At 44.8% G+C, this 14,255-nt stretch overlaps 1 protein-coding gene across 1 annotated transcript; it reads right to left on the bottom strand.

Moving 5' to 3' along the window:
• Positions 1 to 2,589: 2,589 nt before the first annotated feature.
• Positions 2,590 to 5,175, bottom strand: LOC140207896 (probable G-protein coupled receptor 139). Its single transcript, XM_072276438.1, has 2 exons — positions 5,106 to 5,175; positions 2,590 to 3,500 (listed from the first exon to the last, which is right to left on the bottom strand). The coding sequence occupies exons 1-2, from the start codon at positions 5,173 to 5,175 to the stop codon at positions 2,590 to 2,592; spliced, it is 981 nt and encodes a 326-aa protein (XP_072132539.1).
• Positions 5,176 to 14,255: the final 9,080 nt, after the last annotated feature.

Here is a 14,255-nt window from a genome sequence, read left to right as displayed (position 1 = left end):
GCTGAAAGACATGGAGTGTCAGAGAAAATAAAAGGGGTTGTGAAGGTTGGTAGAATCTTGCTGACTGATAGAAAATGAAGGGTACGAAGACCAGGAGAACCTCACCGTGTCGGATTCGGGAGAGGTGTGGGGGGAACATGCAGAGGAAATAACTGAGATGCAGAAAGGAATTTCCCTACGTTGGCAGAGGGAGGGATCTTCAGAGAAAGCTGTGCAGAGAAGCTTCCAACATTGGAAAAGTACAGCGGAGACATGAAAACTGTGACAATGGAATGAAGTTGCAAAGGAGGAGTATGAGGGTGTGGAATGGATGCTGGAGGGATGCTGGGGACCTCCATGGAGTGAATAAAAGAGACAGAAATGAACTGAATCAAACTTACACACTGCGGACAGGATACAAAAGAAAGGACACAGAAGGAATTTCCCCCAGGACAGGAGTTAAGAAACGGGTTAATTTGGAACTGTGACGGGAAGACTATCGTTTAGGAAATGTAGTGAATATTAAAAACTTTTTCACCCGAAGTTTTGCGAAGTCGTAATCTTTGAAATACTTCCTAATAGCCATTTTTAATATAAAGTCAACGAGATTAAATGCAGGAAAAGCAAAAACTTCTTCGTGGGAAAATATTAGCCGTGATAATTTCTCATTAAGGAATAGCTTCTGCTTGTATGTCATATGCCCAACCGGATTTCCGCGTATTTTCACAGTGTGATTGCTATTCCCCAGTTATTACCCAGGAGGTTATACTCTATTTACCCCTTTTCGTTCACCTGTTACGTGTCCTTTATCATATTACTTAGAGCATTCCTGTGGGTGAGTTTTTGTCGGGTTGCGTACGTCGCCCAGTGTTCCACTGAGAGAATGCTCAAAAGTGGAAGGAATGGACAGGCTACGGACCTGAAAGACGTTACTGCAGAAATTTCACCTCAGGTAGCTGAAGGATGGACGTCCACGGTGGAGGGAAAGCCGTCCGGACATGATCCCCCAAACCTCGTTTCCTGTTTCTGCCTCCTGAAATGTCTTTTCTCCCTTCTTCACTGTTTCCACATCGCTCCCGTTAACATTTCATTTCTTGAATATTGAGATCTGTTCTCTTTATATTGGTGTGGGAATGTCATGGGAGAAAATACCGGTTACCAAAATTTATGTATATACAGCTCGGGAGGCAGTTCATCGAAGCGAATAAGGAGTCGGCCTGGACATGTGCCGGGGACGTCATGTCTCACAAATATGACTGATTTTAAAGGAATAATCTCGATGATCTTACGAAGCAGGAAGGTAGATAGCGTTTGGATGGACTCCAGTAATGTTTTCAATAAAACTCCCATGACAGATACAGGGAAGACGAGATGAATTGGCAAACTAGTCACAAAATTAGCCAGGTAAGTGGATGCAAATGGTAGTGTGCGAGCATCTCTCTCTCCCCGGACGTGGCAATAAGCGGCGAGCTGTAGATTTGCTGCTGGGTCCTTCATTGTTTGTAAAAGTGTATGTGAAACAAAATATGACTTAATGCACATTGTGAAATAAAATTCCCGGAGGACATATAGACCTGTGGAAGATCGCTTTCAGTTGTAAACTTGCAAAGCTAGGTCATACCTCTCTGAATGAGACAGTACAGCGAAAGGGTTTTTTTGTTATGCTTGCATTGTTCACCGAGGCTTTGAGTGGAAGAATTCCGACTTGGTTTTACAGCTATACGGAGGATTGGTTATAACAGACTGAGAGCAATGGGTGAAATCCTCGATGCCACGCCATGAGAAAGATGTTGTAAGAACTGAGCGATGGTGGATCAAATTCACCAGATTGTTTCCTGGAGTTTGGGGAACGGGGAAAACTATAAGGAGAAATTTGATTTTCTGAAGTAGAAAATAAAGTGAAGGGTCCTTGTAGAAGTTTATACAATTATGAGGAGGTGTATATTGTACAGATATCCAACAACTTTGTCTTTTCCTACGTCAACAGTGACCTAAACTACAGGCATATCCATACACAGATCTGAAGATATTCTTTTTTTCGCCCGGTGCTGCGTGGTTATGTCTACAGCAGACACGCTGGATGCAGGTAATAATAAAATAATGGAAACGTGTCTGGATAACCCTTGGTTAACAAAAGTAGAGAGTGATACGGGCTGTATCATGGCTCTGGGGATTGGCATAGTCGGGCTGGGGCAGAATCTATGCAATATTGATTCCCCACTGCAATCTACAAGAAGGCGGCTCTGTCACAGCGCTGACCGCAGCGAATCTCCAGTGCCAGTGTAAAAGTCATTGCGATGACTCCACCTTTACCCGAGTTACCCTGCGGCCGAATGAGCCCTGAATGTCAACGCAGCTGTCAAACGCAACGAGTGAATGAAATCAACTGAGCGATCGGATACCGGGATTGTTGATGAAGCTTCGGCTACCAAGGACGCTCCTGCATTGAAATTAATTTGAGTGTTATTTTATTCCATGGCAATTTGATAGCGAGACGCATTATACTTAAACACATGAAACCCAGATGTACATCGCGACCCAATGACGGATGCCCGACCCGGAGAATTAGTACTTAAAGAACATTCAAGCTTTAGGAACATGTGCTTTGCTTTACATGTGTTTTTTAACCAATATTAAAAACAAAGTCCAAGGAGATTTTAACACCAGCCGCACTTCTTCTCTAAACTTAGTCTGAGTCGCTGTATAAATGCAGGCGTTCGTGCAGGAACTCAGATACATGAGCATGTAGCCGGCTTCAGTGGCGACATAGGCCGAGTCGGTGTAATCACCATCGTAATGCGCGGTTCCTGCGAGTCGGGTGGTCATAAAGCTCACGGCGGCCGTCAGCCACAACAAAATGAAACTGCCGGACACAGTAAAGAGTAAAATGATGGATTTCCGGCGGCTTTCCATCTCCGGATCCTTCTGTGTTTGACTGCTGTGACCGCGCAATCCGCGGCGCAGTTTACTGGCCAATAAAATGCGCCTCACTGTCAGACAGTTAAACAGGGCTATCAGAAGAAAAGGTAATATAGACGTTAAAATACTCTGCAGAAAGGAGAATGTGACTCCCACAAGAGACGTCATGAACCACGAGCTCGGCTGACAGCCCCATTGAATACCGTAAACTACACGCACAGGTTTATACTCAAATAGATACGGGACACACTCTAAATGCACCAGGAGCGCCACGGATATAATGCCGGCAACAGCTGTCCTCACTGTGCAATATTTCGCTTTAAGCTTCTGACAACAGATCGCTACAAACCGATCGACTGTGAACAAGACAGTGTACCAGACCGAGGTTTGTAGGCTGGTCGACATGAAGTAGAGGACAACCTTACAGGCGGATGCGTAGGACAAGAAGGAGAATGGAAACTGGTACATGACGATATGGTACGCAATTACACAGAACATCAGCACCAGGAGATCTGTCATTGCCATGGCAACCATGTAGTGGGATATACATTTAGAAAGGCCGCAATTCCCTCGGAGGAGCACCACCATTGTCAATAGGTTCGCTAGGGAAAGAGTCACAAATTGTGAGTTACAAACAGGGCGAGGAGAAGCGTTCTCGGAATCCAATGTGAAAATACTATTCCGACAGTGATCAACATAATACCGGGGAAATATATTTCAAGAGGGAATAAAAACTCCTCATTCAGTGATCTAAAATGGTCTGCAGCCGAACTACGCATTTGCTGCTGGTTAAGTTGCGAGTGACGTGCTGTCCATGTCACCTTGGCGATGTAACCGATAGGGGGCAGCACTGATCCTGGTTAAGTTGCTGGTGACGTGCTATCCATGTCACCTTGGCGATGTAACCGATAGGGGGCAGCACTGCTGCTCATTCGTCATCGCAACCCAGAAAAATAGTGGAGATCACCATCTTCTCCCGTACCTCCCTTGCGCCCTACATTCCCTACCCGTGCGACCATCATTTCATTGGCTCTTACCCTCGAAGCCCCATTCAGGCACCAGCCGGAGGGAATGAGAGCCGTGAGAGAGCTGAACACAGTAGCTGTAGGAGGATCGGCTGATGTGCAGCCGACAGATTCCACTCAACGGAACTCTCAGTATTATTGAGCCGCTACTGGCCCGGAGTAAGAGGAGTCGTGCCCGCTGTCGGTCATCAGTCCCATGGTGAAACCGATGTACTCGTTCCCTCCGTTTAGTCAATGAATGAGCGCAGGGCCTGGTGAACGGAATCGGAATTCACTGACTCGTCCAAGGTCGCTTGTACACAATCTAGCTTGAATTCGAAATAGTTTCAGAAAACGTCTATCAATAAATAAGCTCTTCCACTTGGATATATCCGTCATTTTTGATCACATTCATTATCATCTTAAAAGTGCAATAGGGAGAAATTAATTCAAATCCCCAGCTGGACACCACATTCTTGTGCTATCTATATTTACTACATTCCCAACTGGTACGTGTAAGACATATAATCAAAGGTTTGATCGGAAATCCCCAAAGGCGGGGGGCGGGGGAAGGAGAGGGCGAGAGCTGGTGAGCGAGAGGGAGGGAGGGAGGGAGACAGACAGAGAGAGAGAGAGAGAGAAAGAGAGAGAGAGAGAGAGAGAGAGAGAGAGAGAGAGAGAGAGAGAGAGAGAGAGAGAGAAAGGGAGAGGCACGGAGACAGAGAGACAGTACGAGAGAGAGCGAGATAGAGAGAGAGAACGAGATAAGGAGGGGGAGAGAGAGAGAGAGAGAGAGAAAAAGAGCGAGAGAGAGAGAGAGAATTCAGCTACAGCCGTTGTTGGTACAATCCACAATGTTCCCACAGATCGTACTGTTCTACTGCTCCTTCAGCAAAAGTTAGGACATAAAATATATTTCAATCTGCAACAGTCCGCGGTATCAAATTTACGCTGACAGTGGTCAACAGCGGAGAGGATTGATCTCTCTGAATTTCAGCAGCATCGTTTGCGCTGAACTTTGGAGGGACTGTAGCGCAGTGAAGTTGACCCTGCATCAGCGCATAGAGCGGAGGCGAACCGTTCAGCAGCAGTAGTCTGCCGTGTCTCCGCGCTGGGCTGGTTTCGCCGATAAACAACACCCAGTGAAATGACTGGTAATAGAGACCGTCCCTAACATTTCAGACAGAGGATGTGTCGACTTACCTGGAACACCGAAAGCTGCGATAATAGGGTAAAATATAATCCTTACTTGCCGGATTGGCGGCAGAGCCATTTTCCGGTATTGTACAAAATGTACCGCACTCCTTTCACGATGCGCCAGTCGCCTGCGTTCTGATCTCGCTGCCCTTTTATATATTAATCTATACACCCGGTTGAAAAAAAAACAACAGCAACAAAGTTTGCACAACAACTCGAGTTAGTTATATTCAGTTAGTAAACAAGGTGACGTTCCTACTTCTGTGTTCTCTCGGCACCACGGGGAATACTTAAAGCTCAGTGCATAACACCGTCTGGTAAAGTAGACAATCAGACACTTTTTTAAAGCTGTTCCGCGCATTCCGGATTGAAATGCCAGTCATGACCTATCGCCTACTTCTATTGTTGCCTTCACATTCATTTTATTTGATATTAATTGTAAGATATCTCGCTCCATATTTCACAAAGCCAATGTTAGCTCTGAGTTAGCTCACATTTATCCTGAAACCAACCCCACATCGTATGAACTTTACAGCGGGCTTGCACAGTCTGCGTTATTTGCCCAATGTAATTGTAGACCACACGGATTTCATCACCTTATTCCAACTTTGTCCATAATATTTCAGTCACACTGAACTCACGAACACATTGTGCAGACATGATTGACAAGGACATCACGAAATGTATTGAAGTAATCCCTGATTTTTGACATTGAAGGTTATAGATCTCTATAATAACCTCTGTGATGAATATTACCGATACCAAATGCGCATCGGCTTTTCTGGCCCCGAATAAGGTCTCAATAAATGGCGGTGCATATTATGGATCATCACTGCCTCCTCATTTCCATCATCAGAATCGGAACCAGAATCACGTTTACTATCTCCAGTAAATGTCGTGAAATGTGTGTGCAGTGGAGCACGTCCAAAAATCATCAACGTAAGCAATAAGAAATAAATAAACAAGAGAGGTAGCGCCAAAAGAATGCAAACAGTGACGTAGTTTTTATAATTTAGAAAATGTTTAGAAATAATTTTGAAAGCCGTCGCTTGAAGAGAGTAAGTTCAACTGAGATATACCAGGCTTAGCGAGTATTTTGGTGAAGTTGACGACAACTCCCTGGACTTTTACACAGCAATGGACAAGGTTATGAGCAGAATATATTGGGAAGTGTTTAATTTGGGGGAGTACCCATCATGACGCTATGAGGCCAGAACCTGGGGATGTGAACTGGGAACGGATGTGTTGAGGGGAATGCCCAACAGAAATGCGAAGGTTGTTTAGGTTGCCCTCGCTTGGCGTTATAGGTAGGTTTGTCCCGTTGAGGTAGGGAAAGTATGCTAAATCGAAAGGGTCATGGCTGTGACGAGATGTGGAATATCCATTCCCGAGGGGGAAAAAAAAGCATGCTTACGGCTTAAGAAGCAGAGATCATCAGAGAGGGTTCTGGAGAGTTAAAAGCTCGTCAGGAAGAAGCCAAACAGTTGAATTAAGTGTTAAGAGTGTGCATTGGCGAGGAGGGGAACAGGAGGACGACAGCGTGGAGACGATGAAGGATGCAAGAGGAAAGAAACATGTGCCGGGAGTCGGGGGCGGCAGTGCGGGTCGGTAATGAATGCTTTGCTTCAGTATTCACCAGTGCAGAGCTTCCCAGCAGAGTTGATGCCGGGGACCAGCAGTATTAACCCAGTCCTCCGTAGACCACAGAGTACGAAGCCAAGATGGAAATTGATCAATGTGGGAGCAGCGTGAACAGCCTCATGTGCTGGAATATGTCAAGGTTTCGAAGGAAGATGCATTGGAGATTTTGAAGAGTATGAAGATAGATAAGACCCCTAGACCGAACGGAATATAGCACATGTTACTACAGGATGCGTGGAAAGAGATTGTCTCGGCTTTGGTGATGACATGTGAGTTCTCATTGGCCACATGAATAGGTGCGAAGGATTAGATGGTTGGAGGTTCTGGCAAATGTCGTTATTTTGTCCAAGAAAGGTAACAGGAATAAGCCTGGAAATGATAGATCATCGATTCCTACTTCAGTGATGGACAAAATTGTGGAGAATTCCTGGAGATACGACGCAGGAGCTCCACAAGGCTTGGCACATCAGCCTATAACTGCAACGTGGACATCCTCACTAATCGTACACAGACGGTGAAACTAAGCTGGTGTGCAACAAATCCCGAAACCCTGAGCACAGGTTCCTTACACTGGTGTGTACTGAGCCCACTGCTCTACTCTCCCTCCGCCTATGACTGCACTGCTGTTCACGCTACAAACTCAATCATCATAGTCGCAGAGGACACAACAGTGACTGGACTAATCACAAAGTCTAATGAATCTACAGACAGAGAGGATGGACTTCAACCTTCCACACAACATCAAGAAGACAGCGGAAAGAAACATGTGCCTAGAGTCGGAAGTGGTAGCGGAGGTCGCAGATGAATGCTTTGCATAAATATTCACCAGTGCAAAGTTTCGCAACAGTTCTCCATTACGTTCGTGGGTTGATCAATGACAATAAACAATCCAATATTTGAGAGTAGATATCGGGTTGGAGTCACAGAGAGGTACAGACTGATCAGAGAGAAAACAATTAATGGTGAAAATGCACAAGCGAAACAATAGTTGGCGGCATTCTACTACCTTTAAATATCGATGTTTCCGAGACAAGATTATTCAATGAAAATTATTGAACTAAATTCAAGTAAACGCTCCTATGGGGTCTTTAATCATACATCCCAAGGTCATTATTCCCTGAGCGGTGATATTCAACAACTTCACAATCAGCAAAAATGTGTGCCGAACGACTTTCGAGATGCTGTTCCAGTGAAGCCATTGAAAGTGTGCTGGAGTGGGCGATGTTGATGGACGGGTGATATCAGAGATCTATGATCGGAACATCATAATGAATCCTAATGCGTGAGCATAAAGGGACATTCAGACACAGCATAACGTTTACGGTTCTCAGCTCACGGCTGTCCAGACACATCTATCAGGGCAATGCTCAAAGCAGTCAAAGTACAGATATGAACAAGGATCATTGTTTAAAACGCAGAATATGGCAGAAGGATTAGTGCAAAATTAGTCATCTGAGCAGTTCTTGCTAAAATTCACCACCGGAGCAAGTATTTTTTTTGGGAGGGGGGGGGGCGTTGGGCGAAGGGGGTGTCGTGTGGGCGGTGAGGCTCCGGACACGAGTGAAATGAAATTCCCACTGGCAATTGAAGGGTGGCGGGCACCTGTTAGGAAGATATATTAGGTTATTTGTGCTCTTAGTTTACCAGCGCCAAGGATGAACCTCGTTACGTGATAGAGCAAACAAGATAGGTTACGTTGGTGACATGTTACCATTATCTTCAGTCACCAGTTAGCGTAGCTTACAAAATAAAGTTTCGGATGCCAAGGAGCTGAAGTAAAAAAAAAAAAAAAAAATCACGTGGATGAGATCGGGACAAGGAAGAGCACCTGGCCAGCGGAGGCTCCTTTCCCAGGTTTTACATTCTTTGGCTGTTCATTGGTGAGGTGGGGGTGGTGTCTGGGAAATTACTACGCGTTCACTCAGGTTTTCGGTTGTGTAAATTCACTTGTGTTTCAGCTGATACAATAAGTACAAAATGTGCCTGTGCCTAACTGATCATTATTACTAAGCCGGCAATCCTTCACTCAGCAGAAAGTGGTGTCAACTTCGGCAAAACATCGTGCACCAAATTCCCTTGAAAACACTGTGTATAATGACCTTCGTTCAATTAAACCTTCACAACATCCGCAACTTAAAAAAACACGGTTCACTAGCTAGTGTGCTACAATGATAAAGTGACTACTGATTATTGCAATGACGATTCAGGTTGCATTGAAGGATTTTTACTGTGACAGGAAATTTCTTCTTAAGTATGAAGAACATTATCTACTTAGCAACTCTGATTTTGGAATTATTGTATAGACTGTTGGTTTCATTTCATGACCCCTGACAACTGGAATTTACACCAGACTGACAGTGTCTCAGTGAAAATTGATGTAGAATACTTTTTCAGTACGTCCACCATTCAATTATATCCTATGCTATCTCTTGATCATCGCTTTCCAGCGGTCCAATATCCAGTCTTGCCTCTCTTATACACTCTGTGTATCTGAATAAACATTTGTTAACTTCTATAATTTTAACGGCTTCCATAATTTTTTTTTAACTTCTTAATGACTTGCTAGTTGCCTTCCCTTGGCATCAGAAAATCATCTACCTTCCCATTAATTCTTGCTGTATTGCAAACCTACTCTACGGCTATTATGTTGGCTTTGACTTCTCTTGTTCGCCACGGTTGTACCATCTTTCCTTTAGAAGACATCTTCTCTTTCGGAAGCATATATCCTGTGTCTTCCAGATTCCTTCCGGAAATTATAGTCATTGCTGCCATGTTGTTCATTGCTGCTAGTGTCTTTTTCCAAACCAGTTTTGGCCAGCTCCTCTCTCATGCCGTTTCAACTCCATTTACTCCACTGTAATTCTGATGCGTCACACTTTAGCTTTGTTTTCTCAAATTTCAAGGTGAATTAGATCATATTGTGATCAATTTCTCCAAACCGTTCTTTGATCAATCTCTCCAAATAATTCCGGCTCATTACACAGTACCCAAGGGGGATGGGACCCAGAGCGATAGAGCAGTGAAAGAAGTGCATGGAGTAGAGCCAGATCTAACATACAGAGAGGCTTTGAGGGAAGAGAAGCAGAATAAACGGTGTAAAAGCAGTAAGGTAGAAGGGCTGAAATGTGTGTACCTCGATGCAAGAAGCATCAGGACCAAAGGTGGTGAACTGAGAGCTTGGATACATACATGGAATTATGATGTAGTGGCCATTACAGAGACTTGGCTGGCACCAGGGCAGGAATGGATTCTCAATATTCCTGGATTTCAGTGCTTTAAAAGGGATAGAGAGGGAGGTAAAAGGGGAGGAGGGGTGGCATTACTGATCAGGGACATTATTACAGCTACAGAAAGGATGGGTAATGTAGCAGGATCCTATTTTGAGTCAATGTGGGTGGAAGTCAGGAACAGGAAGGGAGCAGTTACTCTACTGGGGGTATTTTATAGGCCCCCTGGTAGCAGCAGAGATACAGAGGAGCAGATTGGGAGGCAGATTTTGGAAAGGTGCGAAAATAACAGGGTTGTTATCATGGGTGACTTTAACTTCCCTAATATTGATTGGCACCTGATTAGTTCCAAGGGTTTAGATGGGGCAGAATTTGTTAAGTGTGTCCAGGATGGAATCCTGTCACAGTATGTGGACAGGCCGACCAAGGGGGATGTCATACTAGATCTAGCACTAGGTAATGAACCGGGTCAGGTCACAGATCTCTCAGTGGGTGAGCATCTGGGGGACAGTAACCACCGCTCCCTGGCCTTTATAATTATCATGGAAAAGGATAGAATCAAAGAGGACAGGAATATTTTTAATCGGTGAAAGGCAAATTACGAGACTATAATGCTAGAACTTGCGGGTGTGAATTGGGATGATGTTTTTGCAGGGAAATGTACTAAGGACATGTGGTCGATGTTTAGAGATCTCTTGCGGGATGTTAGGGATAAATTTGTCCCGGTGAGGAAGATAAAGAATGGTAGGGTGAAGGAACCATGGGTGACAAGTGAGGTGGAAAATCTAGTCAGGAGTAAGAAGGCAGCACACATGAGGTTTAGGAAGCAAGGATCAGATAGGTCTATTGAGGAATATAGGGAAGCAAGAAAGGAGCTTAAGAAGGGACTGAGAAGAGCAGGAACCGGTCATGAGAAGGCCTTGGCGAGTAGGGTAAAGGAAAACCCCAAGGCATTCTTCAATTATGTGAAGAACAAAAGGATGACAGGGGTGAGGGTGGGACCGGTTAGAGATAAAGGTGGGAAGATGTGCCCGGAGGCTGTGGAAGTGAGCGAGGTCCTCAATGAATACTTCTTTTCGGTATTCACCAATGAGAGGGAACTTGATGATGGTGAGGACAATAGAGTGAGGTTGATGATCTGAGCATGCTGATATTAAGGGAGAGGAGGTGTTGGAGTTGTTAAAATACATTAGGTCAGATAAGTCCCCGGAGTCTGACGGAATATTCCCCCGACTGCTCCACGAGGCGAGAGAAGAGATTGCTGAGCCTCTGCCTAGGTTCTTTATGTCCTCCTTGTCCACGGGAATGGTACTGGAGGATTGGAGGGAGGCGAATGTTGTTCCTTGTTCAAAAAAGGTAGTAGGGATAGTCCGGGTAATTATAGACCAGCGAGCCTTACGTCTGTGGTGGGAAAGCTGTTGGAAAAGATTCTTAGAGATAGGATCTATAGGCATTTAGAGAATCATGGTCTGATCAGGGACAGTCAGCATGGCTTTGTGAAGGGCAGATCGTGTCTAACAAGCCTGATAGAGTTCCTTGAGGAGGTGACCAGGCATATAGATGAGGGTAGTGCAGTGGATGTGATCTATATGGATTTTAGCAAGGCATTTGACAAGGTTCCACACGGTAGATTTATTCAGAAAGTTAGAAGGCATGGGATCCAGGGAAGTTTGGCCAGGTGGATTCAGAATTGGCTTGCCTGCAGAAGGCAGAGGGTGGTGGTGGAGGGAGTACATTCAGATTGGAGGATTGCGACTAGTGGTGTCCCAAGAGGATCTGTTCTGGGACCTCTACTTTTCGTGATTTTTATTAACGACCTGGATGTGGGGGTAGAAGGATGGGTGGGCAAGTTTGCAGACGACACAAAGGTTGGTGGTGTTGTAGATAGTGTAGAGGATTGCCAAAGATTGCAGAGAGACATTGATAGGATGCAGAAGTGGTCTGAGAAGTAGCAGATGGAGTTCAACCCGGAGAAGTGTGAGGTAGTACACTTTGGAAGGACAAACTCCAAAGCAGAGTACAAAGTAAATGGCAGGATACTTGGTAGTGTGGAGGAGCAGAGGGATCTCGGGGTACATGTCCACCGATCCCTGAAAGTTGCCTCACAGGTGGATAGGGTAGTTAAGAAAGCTAATGGGGTGTTAGCTTTCATTAGTCGAGGGATAGAGTTTAAGAGTCGCGAGGTAATGATGCAGCTCTATAAAACTCTGGTTAGGCCTCACTTGGAGTATTGTGTCCAGTTCTGGTCACCTCACTATAGGAAGGATGTGGAAGCTTTGGAAAGGGTACAGAGGAGATTTACCAGGATGCTGCCTGCTTTAGAAAGTATGGAGTATGATCAGAGATTAACGGAGCTAGAGCTTTACTCTTTGGAGAGAAGGAGGATGAGAGGAGACATGATAGAGGTATACAATATAATAAGAGGAATGGATAGAGTGGATAGCCAGCGCCTCTTCCCCAGGGCACCACTGCTCAATACAAGAGGACATGGCTGTAAGGTAAGGGGTGGGAAGTTCAAGGGGGATATTAGAGGAAGGTTTTTTTTTACTCAGATAGTGGTGGGTGCGTGGAACGCACTGCCTGAGTCAGTGGTGGAGGCAGATACACTAGTGAAGTTTAAGAGAGTACTGGACTGGTCTATGGAGGAATCTAAGGTGGGGGCTTATATGGGAGACAGCGTTTGAGGGTCGGCACAACATTCTGGGCCGAAAGACCTGCACTGTACTGTACTATTCTATGTTCTATGTTCAATCCAGAATCGCTGATACCGTAGTGGACTTAACTTCGAGCTACTCTAAAAAGCCATCACGTAGGCATTTTAGACATTCTCACTGCTGGAATCCAGCACCAACATAATTTTCCCAGTCTTGTTGAATATTTAAATCCCTCATGACGATTGTTGTATTACCCTTTCGGCATGGAGTTCTATCTCCCGTTGTAATTTGTACACCACATCCCTACTCTTGTCTGTGAGGTCTCTCTGAACATCGCATCAAGGCGTTTTACCCTTACAGTTCGTTAGCTCTATCCACAATGATACAACGCCTTACGACCCTCTATCACCTCTTTCCAAAGATATGATTTCATTTTTAACCAACACAGCAACACCGCCCCTTCCACTTTCTTTCCTGGACGTTTGCTACAATGTGTATCACTCACATTAAACTCCTAGCTATAATCTTCTTACTATGATTCCGTCGTTCATTCCACAGCTTACACACGTGTGCCGATATGTAGCTCTGCTATTAGTACTTCTACAATATCCAGTAAACAACGCGCATTCAATGTAATGCAATCAGTCCAGTATTCACCCGTTTCAATTTCGCCCACACTTTTATCTTCCTGATAGCAATCTTGATCCATCATCGGCCTTTCTGTTCTTGCGGTCTCGTTACACATTGCCTCTGTTTCTCAAACAACTGCCGCATCTTCAAGACTACCACGCCGGTTCCCTGCCCCATCCCAAATTAAGACAAACTGACCAGAAAAACTCGAGCCAACTTGCCGGCTAGGACAGTAGACCCCAGGGGTAACTTGTCGTACCCTACCCAGAATCTCTTCCACAATCTCAAATACAATCTCATTTTGATCGTTAATGTGAATGAGAAAAAAGGCAAAAAAAATCGCCCCTCTGTTCGAGGACACCAGGGATAATCAGCACTCTTCAAAGATTGTCTGTCTGGCGTCAATGGTCGCGTAACCAGGCCCTGTGATATACAGCATCTGCTCATAGGACCATCCTTCACCTGCTCCCACATCTACACCTGACCCTGACCGGTGGGGTGGAGAAGGAGCAGTGGGCTAAGTAGGTGGACTAACCATACTCAAGTGTGACCTGCACGCTAGCGGAGGAAAGGGGCGACTTGTATGTTTTAATTGGTTTATCTGCGCAAAAAATAATTTGGACATTGTTCAGTGGAGAAGTGGATAAAGAACCGAAAGTATGAGAGGAGCTGCAGCTTGTATCCAGTGGTGCAGATAATGCAACACACGGGGGAATATCATAATATCGAGTCTGCGTCAGTTACAGCTTTATACAGCAGCATCTTGTTCTGATCTCGCATATTGGTAATGACGTTGAAAATACAATTGTTGAAATATCATGCATGCATATAAGCACACATTAAACATATTTAAACGCTTAAACGTATTGGGAAGAATGTTTCTAATAAATGTTCAGGTTTGTTTTGATTCAACCTGGCTGTGTACAACAACAAAGCGAATTAATGCACATCACAAATCAGATTACTGCAGTCAGAAATAGTTGTAGATAACCCGTTGCAGTTCG

This window comes from Mobula birostris, chromosome 13 (assembly GCF_030028105.1).
Source record: "Mobula birostris isolate sMobBir1 chromosome 13, sMobBir1.hap1, whole genome shotgun sequence".
NCBI lineage: Eukaryota > Metazoa > Chordata > Chondrichthyes > Myliobatiformes > Myliobatidae > Mobula > Mobula birostris.
Note: the sequence above shows the minus strand (reverse complement) of the source record. Positions and strands in the feature narration are given on the sequence as shown.